An 11,796-nucleotide genomic window follows, 5' to 3' on the forward strand; every position below is an offset into this window, starting at 1 on the left:
AGAAATAGCTCTGACCAGCACTATAGGCTGTCCGGCTTTGGTTTCCAAACGCACCAACTCGGGCCCGTTTAGGGGGCCCCAATGAGGGACAAACATAAAGCCGCTATATTTTTTAATAGATATATATATATATAGCATATTATTTTATATTGCAACTTTTCTGCAAGAAGTGTTACTCTTACTTTTGAGTTTTTTTAACCATTATTTCCGCCGGTTACGGTGACATCTGTGACAGTTTTCAGTCATTTTTAAAAAAGGCCCCGAGCGAACCGTTGGTGAAATAATGTACCGTTAGCCTCATTAGCTACTAGCTAGCTAGCTATCTTAAATACAACCGTCGGGAGAGAAAACGACGAGATTATTTGCAGGTAAAGGTTTTTTTCTCATCAAAATCTAAAGAGGGGTAAAACGTTTTTATTGAACTCAGAAAAAAACTATTTAAGTTGGTTTATTTACCCCTAAAGCTTTGCTTGTTGTAAACTGGTAAAATGGTCTTTTTCGTATTTTCTCAGAGTGGAGAAGCCTATAAAAGAAGTGATGCAGAGCCTGAGGCAGCAGGCCTTTGCTCCCAAAGAGGAGGAGGGTGACGGTGATGCTGTGAGATCGAGCACCGCCACCTCCAGGTGGTCCAGTCCCTCCAGGCTGCAATGTGACTCTAACAGATCATACCACACATCTGACTTTGAAGACCAGGATGACCCGCTTACAGACAAGGCCCCAGAAGTCAAGACATCAGACAAGTGGCCAAGGTCGAACACACTGGGACGAGAAAAAGGCATTTTTATTTAACATGATTCACTACCTGTGTAATATAACTTGTGTTGTCCATGTGTAAAACAATATATTGGATGCAATTCACACTATCGTGACTTTTCTCTTCCTTCGGGTAAAAAAGCAGAAGGGCCCAACAAGCAAAAGACAGACCACACTGCCAGCCACCATTTGCCCAAGTTGCCTCCAATCAAGCCCCTGCAGGTTTCAAAGCCGGGGATCCCGTCTGCCGACTTGAACCGTATCAAGGATCTGAAGAGCCAGGTGTGGGATCTGCAGCAGCAGCTGAGCGAAGCCAGGACCGAGAACAAGCTGCTGAGGAGGCTCCAGCATCGCCACACGGTGGCACTGCAGCACTTCCAAGACTCCGAGGGCTGCCTCTCCCAGGTCGGTTGGTTTGTCTCCCTTTAGTATCACTGCTCAGATTTCTATCATTGCCACAGAAACATGGCCTGTGGTGGGTACTCATCCTTTAAACGAAGAGTTAAATTATCTGTATGAACCACCTACATCTACTCCCATTTAAGACCCAAATAAAAGCTGCTCATTGGTTCCTCTCTCCAGTCAGAAAATTCTTTTTTTTCCCGTATTTCCAATTAATGTTTGTGTATTTTTTCAGCTCCACAGCCATTTTCTAATCATTCACCTTGACGCCGTCCCTATTCCCAGATCCTCGAAAACCACAGCAACAAGGCCCGAGTCCTGCAGGGGTCGCTCCGTGAGACTCGCGCCTGCCGCGACAATCTGGCAAGGCAGCTAAAAACCACAGAAAAAAAGTTGCTGAGCACAAAGGCCAGTGTCCAGCACCTACAGCTGCTCAATGAGGACCACCGCCTGCTGGAGAGGGAGGAACTCACCTTTAGGCTGACCCAGGCCTCTGCAGAGCTGGAGGGCAAGGACAAGAGGATACTGGTATGGAGGAGCAGGAGGGTGGGACAGTGGTGACTGATACTGTAGATCTCCTAGCATCACCCATGGTCACGGCTTAGAAATATAGATTAGACCTCAGCACTAATACACAGGGCATATAAATAGGAACGGGAATGTTTTATGATTTCAGTCACTTTGCGTCTCTTTTAACGCAATATTTTAGGACTTGGAGAAGAATCTTGAATTGTGCCGATCCTCATTCAATCGTCAAATAGTCACTGAACAAAGAAAGATCAGCAAGGCGAGAAAGATGTCCTGCTATCTGCAAGAGCAAATATATCAGCTAAACAAGGAAATTCAAGTAAGTTTAAAAGAGCTTGGGCGATTTTCTTTATTAGACATATCCTAGTCCTTGTTAATGTACAGTATTGTTTATTGTGCAAGCTCCTGTCTTCAGTGATGGGAGCAGCTCAGCATCCCATAAAGACAACCAAACATTCTAAATTGAATTTTCCCGGTGTAGATTTGCAACGGTTGCATTAGCTGCACATGTTAGAGAGGTATTTAATAACAAACTATATTTATATTGTGTCTTTTGTTTCCCCTTTACAGGATAGAGAGAGAGAACTGGAAACACACAATATTTACTCCCACAGGTTCCTAAAACCACCGTCCAAAAAAGGTGAACAAACACAACAAGCTACTCCAGCTCAGTTTGGTCATGTCACATTTGTTGTGTCTGTTTTTTTTCTGATTTTTAGTCACTGAAAGCAAGATGGTTCAAACTGATGGATTAGTCCTTCTCCTCACTGCGGCTGTGAGTCTTTTGCAATTAGAATATACGGAGACTGAGGAGAGCTCTGTGAACTGGGTAAGATTCAAATATTGTGTTGTGTACTGTCAGGGTTTTTACATCAGACCATTTTACTCATTTGCCTACGTTTACTCGAGTTTAATTGTTGGCAAAGAACCGTGGGGTAACTTTTGATGGCCACTTACCCTTTGAGCAGCATACCAGAAATATCATACATGCTTTTCTATCATCACGCCTGGATTACTGTAACTCTCTTTTTACTTGTTTTGACTCCCACTCAGTCTCACAATTGAAATTTATCAAGAACTCCGATTTTAGCATCACTGCACTGCCCACTAACTTTATAAAACTATTTAACTTCGTATTAATTATCTACAAGGCCATCCATGTTCTGGCAACATATTCTATTTAAGAGCTTTTAACTCCTTGCAGCCCAAACAGGCGCCTAATCAGCTGACCAAAACCTTTAAGTTGTTCCACCGGTCAGACTGGTGGAACCAATGGTGACGTTTTCATTTACGGCCGATCGGCAGTGGAAGACTCCACTGCAGCTTAAAACTCACTTTTACAACATAGTCTACACTTAACAATGTTTAGTTTTCCCTTATTGCATCACTTCATAGTTCCTCTTCATACTACTATTTTATGGTGTTATTTTATCTTGTCATTACATGTTTCAATTTTGCTTGTTTATTTGATATGCACTTCCATATATTTAGTTTTGAAGAATTCTTTTATTTTCATTGTTTTTTGAGTTAATTCTGATATTTGCATCTTAATTTTTTGTACATAATTAAATATGGACTTATTTATTTTTCTTTGCATTTGCACCTCCATTTGTTATGGGCTCAGTGCATATATTTTTGTTATTTATGAATTCGTTTTATTATCCAAGTAGTTCAAGATTTTGCTCTCATATTAACAAAGCCTGTATATCATTTCAGTGTTGTTACAATCCAGGGCAGGAGTCTTTGGTACTAGAAGATCCAGAGAAAGACGTTTCTTCAAATGTCTCATTAGAAGAGGAAACTGAGACGTGTTCAGGTGAGCACTTATTAATGTTACAGTATAATAAAAGAAACTGACACCACAAGCAATGCACACAGACAAAGTTGTTGGAAGATAAAATACCATAGTGGTACACATCCACCAACAACTCTCACACAAGACGACAAATACCGTTAAGAGCCCACTTAGTATGAAGTCTTTGTAATATGGAGCTAAACGTGTTTTATTTTAGAGTCATTCAGTATTTATTCAAAGAAACTACAAAAAAATATGTTTTCAGACACCAGTGAGCAGAGTAGTTGTTCAGAAGAGAGCCCAGAATATCAAACAGAGGAAGCAGAGGCCCCACAGGTGTTAGAAGAAGAGCCGAAAACAGAGGAGCACGAGAGCGAGACGTCTTTCATTTCACAACAGTTGCTGAATTTGACTGAACCCAAGAGAAAAGGATCCAAGCTCTCCAAAAATAGACGCACTTACACCTTCAAAGAATCTATCGAGAATCTGCACAGTGGAAGGCCTGTCTACAGCAGTGTGGACTCGAGTCACTGTCAAAGCCGAGAGGTGGAGGTCATCAGCAGCGAGAGTCGTGAACTCGGTCCTCCAGCTGGGAAATCCAGGAGAGGTGAAGCAGGCAGCCCTCAGGGTGAGTGACGACAGAAGCAGAGCCGGCTGAGGATGATTTGGTGACTAGACACCAGGACTGAGGTCGATAATGTCAGACACACCTATACTCTCTAGCTGCCACACACAGAGGGAAAGTGGATGAGGAGATTTTGTCTGTAGTGGCAGAAGATTTTCTAATATTTAAGTATTTCTCTGAATAAATGATTGTTTGACAAAAAGCTACACCCGGTCCATTGTGATCCATCTACTTTGTTTGTCTTTTACAATTTTACTTAAAAGGACAACTACCCTATTTGTGAATTACCAAATTATAACATTACAATCTTTTCTTGACGTTTTATTTTCTTTAAAAAAGGCATTTCAACATTTCAAAACCATTGTTTTTGGTCCAATTCAGTCAATATTTTCACAATTAACTTAACATCCTCGGAACAAAAAGAACTAAATTCAACATCACCAAAAAAACTATGTTGCAACATGCCAAAATGCACCGCATTTTTACACGTTGACCTGAAGCAGCTGAAAATAAAATAACACAAAATAAGGCTTTCATCAACTGAACGTTGAGCAATAAGTTAGAGAACCAGTGTGTTTGACTCAGCAGCCATCTCTAGCTGACGGCATGGAGACCCAGAGAAACCACTTTGTTACAAACCACCAGCCAGCATGTGATTCCTACTCCACCTGAGGGGAAAGAACAGCCCCGTCAGTGAATTAATGGAGTAGGGAAAGTACAGCATACTGCAACTTATACACACACACACACACACACACGTACTGTGTCTGAATCAGTACAAAAACCCAACAACATCTAAACTAAAGTCGTTTTATACTCAATGTATGTTGTATTACAAAAGAAAAACTGTTCCGTCTGTATTTTATAGCTATAGATGAGTTGTTCTGCGTATATGGAATATGAAAAACAAATTGATTACCTGCAACTCCTGTTGGGAAGGCCACAAGGCGCTCCACTGGGGCAATCCATTTACTCGGGACCACCGTGACTGGATCAGAGTAATACTTCCATATCATGGAGACCATCAGAGCAGCCTGGCAAATAAAAGAAACAAAAGTATAAATACCTAAAGGCTGTTTTGTTAGCTTCACTAAACGCATTTGTGCTTCTTCTTACAATCTCCACCTACCTGCAGTATATAAAAGACGATGTTCACCACCCATTTCATCTTGGCTTGTTGCGCTGTTCTGGATTTCACTGCAGAAGTGAGGAAGTACACAGCTGTTAGACACAGATCTTTGTGATGATGCGTCCTTCTTTATAAGAGACGAGAGAGAGGAGGAACGAACGCCAGTGTTGGTAGAGGTGCTGACAACAAAGTTTTCGACACAACAGCCTTCTTTAACACTAACTCGGTGCCTTATCACCTGTTAACCGGATTGAATAGCCAGTTTGTTGTACTCATCGGCGAGTTCCTCTTGATGAACACAAGTAGAGACTACAAGTCTACTACTGTTTTGAGAGCCATAATCAGAGTTAAACTAGTGATTGTTGGTATTCAACATGGAATATATAGCTTGGTACTGGGAGATTTAAAACTGCCAATGTGCAGTTAAGAGAAATAAAATATAAAATCAAACGATCTAACATCCTTTTGCTCTGCTGTGCATGTGTATCATATTGACATTCTGATTGAAGCTACTTCCTGTCTGTGCACAAGATAATCCCGAGGCTGTGTGTGAAGGACAGTAACAGGCAGCAGCTGTTCCCACTGAACATGTCATCCTAAACCTCCAGAGGTTTTGGGTGATCTGTGAACCTTTATAGGGGTGGACTAAATAACAGGAACACAGATACGAAATGGCCCTGCAATTAACACTCATGTTCTATTTTGTGTTGAGACTGTCACAGAAATGTTGATTTAATAAGAGGTCATAATTTCTAGTGTCGCTGTATGTAGAGGTTATGAATGTTTTTACTTTTGTCTCTCACCATGTGTTTTCAGCTTGTCTGTCATCTTGTTGATTTTGCGCTCCAACCTGGCATATCTAGCAAACTCATCCATCATGCTGATCGAGGCCTGCTCCTTCTTCATCTGCTGGACTTCAGCCCTCATCTCACTCTCCTGCTCAGCATCTTTCTGCACCATCTTTGTGAGCTTGAAAGAAGAACAAAAAGACTATTACTGAGTTAACAGAAGTAGTTTAACTGCAGTGTGGGCTTTTATTTATGGATGCAGGGGCTCAGACACACAGTTCCTCAATAATCCTGCTGGACAATAAAATGTGGTTATTATTACCCATGTATGTTTATCGACTAGCATGCCGATTTCTACTTTTGGTAAGCTGTTTTTTGTTTTTTTTGCAGTTAACGTTACACAGTTTCCCAACGTCACAATCACCTTCCGACACTTGAATTATGCAGCACAAAATGTTCCCCACTTATGTGTAGCAAGTACAGCGGGATCCCGATTAAACCCCACCCTCTGACTGTAGCTAACAGCTATGCTGTTTAAAGCCACCTAACAGCTAGCTATACGTGTAGCTAAAAGCTAAGCTAGTCAACAGTAGTCTGGTGACTGTGAGACGAAGCTAACAGCTAGCTATACATGTAGCTAAAAGCTAAGCTAGTCAACAATAGTGTGCTGACTGTGAGAGGAAGCTATCAGCTAGCTATACATGTAGCTAAAAGCTAAGCTAGTCAACAATAGTGTGCTGACTGCAAGACGAAGCTATCAGCTAGCTATACATGTAGCTAAAAGCTAAGCTAGTCAACAATAGTGTGCTGACTGAGAGGAAGCTACACGAATCAGCCTACACCAACACTCACGATATTGGTTGTCGCTTTAGCATGTGCCTTCAATGCACACACACTTAATATATTCAAGAAAACTACTTACGAAAGAGGATATGGTCGGCAGGAGGCTTTTCATGAGATTGCACAGAAAAACTGACCCCAGCACAAGGAACCACGCATAGCCCGACGCCATGTTTGTTCCTCCTTGTTGCAGCTGTGGAGCTGCAGGACGAGGTTACACAGTGAATGTTGCATAATAATTAGGCCGTTCGGGTTATTCTGGTAATGGCGGTTTTTCAAAAAGCACGTCGTCTTTACAACAGCAACGAACTCCTTTATTTGATATGTTTGTCATAAGGGTTGATTATTCCAAAATAAGTTGCAGTAAAACATGATTTGGTGAGGTGTGATTTATCTTCAGCGTATATACAACTTTTATATGTTATCAGTATGCATGAAGACTTAAAACAAGAAAAGACAGCACACACAAGGGCTCGGCATGCTTCTTTAGATATATGTTTTTGTTTGTGTCTGTACACTCTTACTTAATATCTCATAACATGTACGTGGTTGTTGTCGGGCATTTCTTGCACACACACCCCGGGCACAGTGTGATTAAAAAGTGAGAGCTGGCTTGGGCCGACTGATTGGCACACAATCCTGCCCACACAGGTAAGATGTTGTGGTTCAAAAATGTATTGCCTTGGCCCCAAAGCCAATCACTGGAAGCAAGGGGCGGGGGATTACTCTCCCTGCTAGGTTGGTAGGATAAGGGATAAAATATACAGAGAGGGTGATCCAATCCGGTTTGAGCTAGTTCTAGTACTGGTCGGACGTTAATGTGGAGTTACAGACGACTCTGAAGGTGTATGCTGAGGTGTATACAGCTGACCCACATTTCATTTAGTTTCCCAAACGGTGAAAAGGCTGCGTTGTTCTTTTTTATTTATATACATCTGTCCTACAACCTCAGCAACAATGGGAAGGAAAACTAAAGTAAGTTCAAACATGTACATTGTGTGACATGTAATATATATACCGTATAATTTAGCTTTTTTTTATGAATGCATTTCCTTTTTAGCAAACTAATGTTTTTCACAGTGCATGCGCTTTAATGTAACGTTGTAAGGATTCGCGACACCATGTGCATGCATGAGGTCTGCCTTTGCTGTGGTCACGTCTGTCGTGTCGACGCTGTTGATACAGGGAAGTGGCGCCTTTTTACTTAGTGCAGTGCAACGTGCTTCTTCGTCGTCTCCTCGAAAGCGACTACACTTGGCGGTACATTTGCAAAATAAAAAACTAATCTGGCTGTAAATTATATGTTGTCTTCACTGTGTACTGACATCAAACAAAGGGGTGCAACCACCGTCGATGAACAGGTTGCCATTTCAAGGAAATGTCTTCCGTAGTTTCCTCTGGCTGTAACTTAAACGTGGGCTGTATGCGTTATTATTTAGGCGGTTATTTGCCCTCGGTACATGTCGAGGTGTTGTTTTAGTATTTACAGCCCACGCTGTTTTTTTTACTCCTTTCACATAGAGTACTGTAAAAGCTGCTGCGCGTCACCATTCGAGGTGTCTTTTTCTTTTCTGAGTGTCATGGCAGCTGAAATATCCTCGAAAAGACAGCGACACATCTGGTGGCTTTTTTTAAACCAAAGCCCTTTATTATCGTCGTGTCGGATACGTTTTATTGAAGGTTTGGTCGTTTGTGTAACATAACGCTTCCATACATCAATTCAATGGATCCGCTATCCATTGAATTGATGCATGGCAGCGCGTGTGGAGGTAGAGGAAGGGGGCTCTTCTTCTTCTCTTACCTATAAAGTAGCTACAGACCACCATGCTTACTTAACAAAAACATGTCGATCTCAACGAATGATGCTGTGCTTGGCGGGAAGAAACCAAGAAGTGGCTAAATATCCAAGTTAGAAAACGTGTTGTTGCTCCCCTCCCCACTTTAAGGTTGCATAATGTCTTTGTGACTAGGGGGAGGGATAGGTGCCCATCCCCCCCCATGCGTTACACGCCCACATTAGCTCCGTCATGAATGGCTGTTGTTCATGTTTTTTAAATTTCCTTCTCCTTCTCTTTCTTTCAGACTACCAGCTCCGAAGCAAGCGACGAGGTTAGTATCCGAGTAATAACTCACAAAACTGGCCGTGGCCCCCCCACTTGCACCCAAATGAACATTTTGTTCTAGTTTCTGTCAAGACAAAGAGACCGTCTTTGTTGGTACTGGATGGCTTTTGATGCGACCTAGTGCAACACAGTTTCAATCATGCAAGCAAGAAACTCGGGTTCAAAGGATGACAATGTCAATTAGTCTGTTTTAATGTACATGTTATATTCCAAACCTGGTCAGCCTATTGGGTTCAAGGAGCTGCACAGCCTCTAGGGGCGCTGGTTATTCTGGAGCACCCAATTGATCTGCCACTTGGAGTGCCCAGATGCTTAGTGGAAATTGCTCCTGTGTGTGTGTGACTATGGATCCAATGTGAATTTTTGCCTTGTGGGGGCACAAGGCAAAAATTCACATTGGATTCATAGTATTTTGCTACAAAATCCCTCATTGCAATATTTCACATTTGCCCCCAAGACGCCAGTAGACAGTTATATATTATTACTGGTGATTTCTCACCATCTGAAATGTCAGACAGCCATTCACTGTAGAGAGCCTCTTATGTATGCATGAAGCTAATTTGGCAAATAATACAATTTTGATTTACATGTGCTAGTATTTACATTTTTACGAGGACAAAACTTGAGTTGGAGGGATTATTAAACTAAATTTATTCCCCCACATTCTCTGTCCTCATGTGTCATAACTTCCCTCCTGTGCACATTGAGAAACATTAGTTTCATCAAACATTTTGTAACAGGATGTGTATATTATGTATTAATACTTTCAAATGACTGAACTATTGTGTTTTTATATGTTCTTCAGCAGCCACAGAGAAAATCTTTACGGTTGTCAGGGGTAAGTTCTACAAAGACTGTTCAATAATAACTGTGCATATTCTACTGTTAATATGCTTATTTCGTTGGCGTAATATGTAAATAATTGTATGGCGTGTTTGTGTTACAGAAGGCACAGCCAGAAGCTTTGCCAGAAAAGAAAAAGGTAAAAAAGAGATTTTTATTTAGTGGACAAGAGCACTGTATCCATTTAAAATAGTTTATATCTGTGTTGCGAGCATTTGACCATGCGTTTTACACTGCCTGCTTGGTTGTTGACATGGTAGGTGGCTCCCAAGATCAAAAAAGCAGCCAAACCAGCAGCAAAGGCCAAGGCTGCCGAGGAGAAGAAAGACGAACCCGAGGTTGAGAAAGAAGAGACTCCTGCAGAAAACGGCGAGGGAAAAGCTGAGGAGGTATTACACGCTTTTGTGTCTTCATGACTCTTGCCATGTGAAATCTGCACCGCAGCAATATTCCAAGAGAACCGAAATAATAAAGCAACGTTTTCTCCATCCTTCAGAAGGCTGCAGCAGCAGATGACGCAGAGGACAAAGCTGATGATGAGGATGAGGAAGAGGAAGAAGACGACAAAGAAGCAGAGTAGTTGTGACACCCCAAGACTCACTTGCCAGGACTCCCTGTACCTCGTTTCTTGTACAATGCAGAGAATATTTTTATCTACTATTTTCATACGACAGTAATGTTTTTAGGCACTCGATTGCAGAAATGCATTTTTAAAAATACTACAAATTCCACTCAGTTTCATGGCCTCTCGGTCATCATGTTGGTTTTTTTTTCCTTTTGTTTCTCTGGCTTCTTACTTTGCCTTGTTTAGGTCGTAGTATTCTGCATGACATGAAGTTGTGCCTATATCAGGAATTAAATGTTCAACTTCGGGGGAGTTTACCTGAGACATTCCCGAGACGTCTTGAGGGATTTTTGTAACCTGTACTGTTTTGGAATCTAATGCATCGTAATACTATGTGTTTGATAGGGAATAGGATGTTTGAGAGTTGTGAGCTATGCTAAGAAATTCTTGTTCACAATGTTCACTTTAATCCCGTTCACTAGTACTGGACATGTTTTTGATTTTATATGCTGTCAGTGATGGTACATTTGAGGATGGTTAGACTAATCCGTACTCTCTGTGCTCAAAACAAATTGCCAGACAGAGCTCATTACTCTTGTCATGGTTTGTCCTTTTTTTTTTTTTTTTTTTTTTTTTTTTTTTTAAATTACTGTATTTTCACCTCAGTCTACAAAAATGTATCCCACATATTTGAGGGTGTATACATTGCGGTTTTGGGATTTCTCTTCCAATGTACAGTTTCCTCGGTTTTTAAAAAATGAAGAAAAAAAATAAAAAATGTTTTGTTTATGAATATAAAATGCCAATTAAAATGGGAATTCCTCTGAAGTGTGTTACTCATCGATTATGTATTTAATTACATCCTGTGTCCAGTGATTGAGGAAAAGTACTATTGCAGATGTGTTTTTGGTACCTGAAATTAGTCATTGTTGCTGTTTACCACCAGTGAGGAAAATAATACAATCTGGGTTCAATTCTAGCTTTGGGGTCATTGTCTTGTTAATATTACACTCTGTCCCCCAAGTTCCAGTCTGGAATGAAAAAATGCTCATGCATAAATGGACACTAAATGTTTCATTTACATTACAGACCCTTTTTTCCAGTATTCTTTATAAGATAATTACTTGATACTGCTGTGAATGAGGTCAATATATGTAGATAAAAAAAAGCTTGGCCATAAACTCAATAGGTGGACCAATTTGAAAATGCCTAATTGGTAATTAATTACATCATACAGTTTTACTGGTCGGTAAAGTTAGAAAAGCGAAGTGAATTGCTAGTTAACAAATAGCATGGGGTTTTACTTATGTAGTTTCCAAAATAAGGTGTTAAATGAATGTTATAATGCAGTGATATCGCACAGTATAAACCATTCTGAAAAATGTTAGCATCATTAAAGCCAGGA

The 11,796-nt window shown here is 40.8% G+C and overlaps 3 protein-coding genes across 4 annotated transcripts; 2 read left to right on the forward strand and 1 right to left on the reverse strand.

The window, feature by feature from the left end:
* The first annotated feature begins 278 nt into the window (after window positions 1–278).
* LOC116390807 (lebercilin-like protein) lies at window positions 279–4,833 on the forward strand. Its single transcript, XM_031860898.1, has 9 exons — window positions 279–368; window positions 513–773; window positions 885–1,158; window positions 1,441–1,683; window positions 1,865–2,002; window positions 2,254–2,323; window positions 2,403–2,512; window positions 3,400–3,499; window positions 3,744–4,833. The coding sequence occupies exons 2-9, from the start codon at window positions 538–540 to the stop codon at window positions 4,112–4,114; spliced, it is 1,542 nt and encodes a 513-aa protein (XP_031716758.1). The 5' UTR covers window positions 279–368; window positions 513–537; the 3' UTR covers window positions 4,115–4,833.
* On the reverse strand, window positions 1,478–7,075 carry get1 (guided entry of tail-anchored proteins factor 1). Of its 2 annotated transcripts, XM_031860896.1 has the most exons (5): window positions 6,943–7,075; window positions 6,036–6,201; window positions 5,233–5,300; window positions 5,023–5,137; window positions 1,487–4,771 (listed from the first exon to the last, which is right to left on the reverse strand). In XM_031860896.1, exons 1-5 carry the CDS (start codon window positions 7,030–7,032, stop codon window positions 4,698–4,700), a joined length of 513 nt encoding a protein of 170 aa, XP_031716756.1. In that variant the 5' UTR covers window positions 7,033–7,075; the 3' UTR covers window positions 1,487–4,697. The 2 variants fall into 2 exon arrangements, with proteins under 2 accessions (XP_031716754.1, XP_031716756.1); XM_031860894.1 differs by having other exon boundaries at window positions 1,478–5,137.
* A 558-nt stretch (window positions 7,076–7,633) lies between these two features.
* On the forward strand, window positions 7,634–10,622 carry hmgn1a (high mobility group nucleosome binding domain 1a). Its single transcript, XM_031860897.1, has 6 exons — window positions 7,634–7,835; window positions 8,943–8,969; window positions 9,789–9,821; window positions 9,930–9,965; window positions 10,087–10,215; window positions 10,323–10,622. Exons 1-6 carry the CDS (start codon window positions 7,818–7,820, stop codon window positions 10,404–10,406), a joined length of 327 nt encoding a protein of 108 aa, XP_031716757.1. The 5' UTR covers window positions 7,634–7,817; the 3' UTR covers window positions 10,407–10,622.
* Window positions 10,623–11,796: the final 1,174 nt, after the last annotated feature.

Source organism: Anarrhichthys ocellatus, unplaced genomic scaffold (assembly GCF_004355925.1).
Source record: "Anarrhichthys ocellatus isolate YVR2014 unplaced genomic scaffold, GSC_Weel_1.0 scaffold24, whole genome shotgun sequence".
In the NCBI taxonomy this organism is placed as follows: domain Eukaryota; kingdom Metazoa; phylum Chordata; class Actinopteri; order Perciformes; family Anarhichadidae; genus Anarrhichthys; species Anarrhichthys ocellatus.

Excerpts from the sequence above, each read along its gene's own strand:
- LOC116390807 (XM_031860898.1), top strand. The coding sequence starts at position 538 with ATGCAGAGCCTGAGGCAGCAGGCCTTTGCTCCCAAAGAGGAGGAGGGT. Across the intron at positions 1,159-1,440 it reads CCGAGGGCTGCCTCTCCCAG|ATCCTCGAAAACCACAGCAA; the intron begins GTCGGTTGGTTT and ends CCCTATTCCCAG. Across the intron at positions 2,513-3,399 it reads AGGAGAGCTCTGTGAACTGG|TGTTGTTACAATCCAGGGCA; the intron begins GTAAGATTCAAA and ends ATATCATTTCAG.
- get1 (XM_031860894.1), bottom strand. The coding sequence starts at position 7,032 with ATGGCGTCGGGCTATGCGTGGTTCCTTGTGCTGGGGTCAGTTTTTCTG. Across the intron at positions 5,301-6,035 it reads AGACAAGCTGAAAACACATG|TGAAATCCAGAACAGCGCAA; the intron begins GTGAGAGACAAA and ends TCACTTCTGCAG. Across the intron at positions 5,138-5,232 it reads TCGTCTTTTATATACTGCAG|GCTGCTCTGATGGTCTCCAT; the intron begins GTAGGTGGAGAT and ends TTTATTTGCCAG.
- hmgn1a (XM_031860897.1), top strand. Across the intron at positions 8,970-9,788 it reads GCTCCGAAGCAAGCGACGAG|CAGCCACAGAGAAAATCTTT; the intron begins GTTAGTATCCGA and ends TATGTTCTTCAG. Across the intron at positions 9,966-10,086 it reads CTTTGCCAGAAAAGAAAAAG|GTGGCTCCCAAGATCAAAAA; the intron begins GTAAAAAAGAGA and ends TTGACATGGTAG.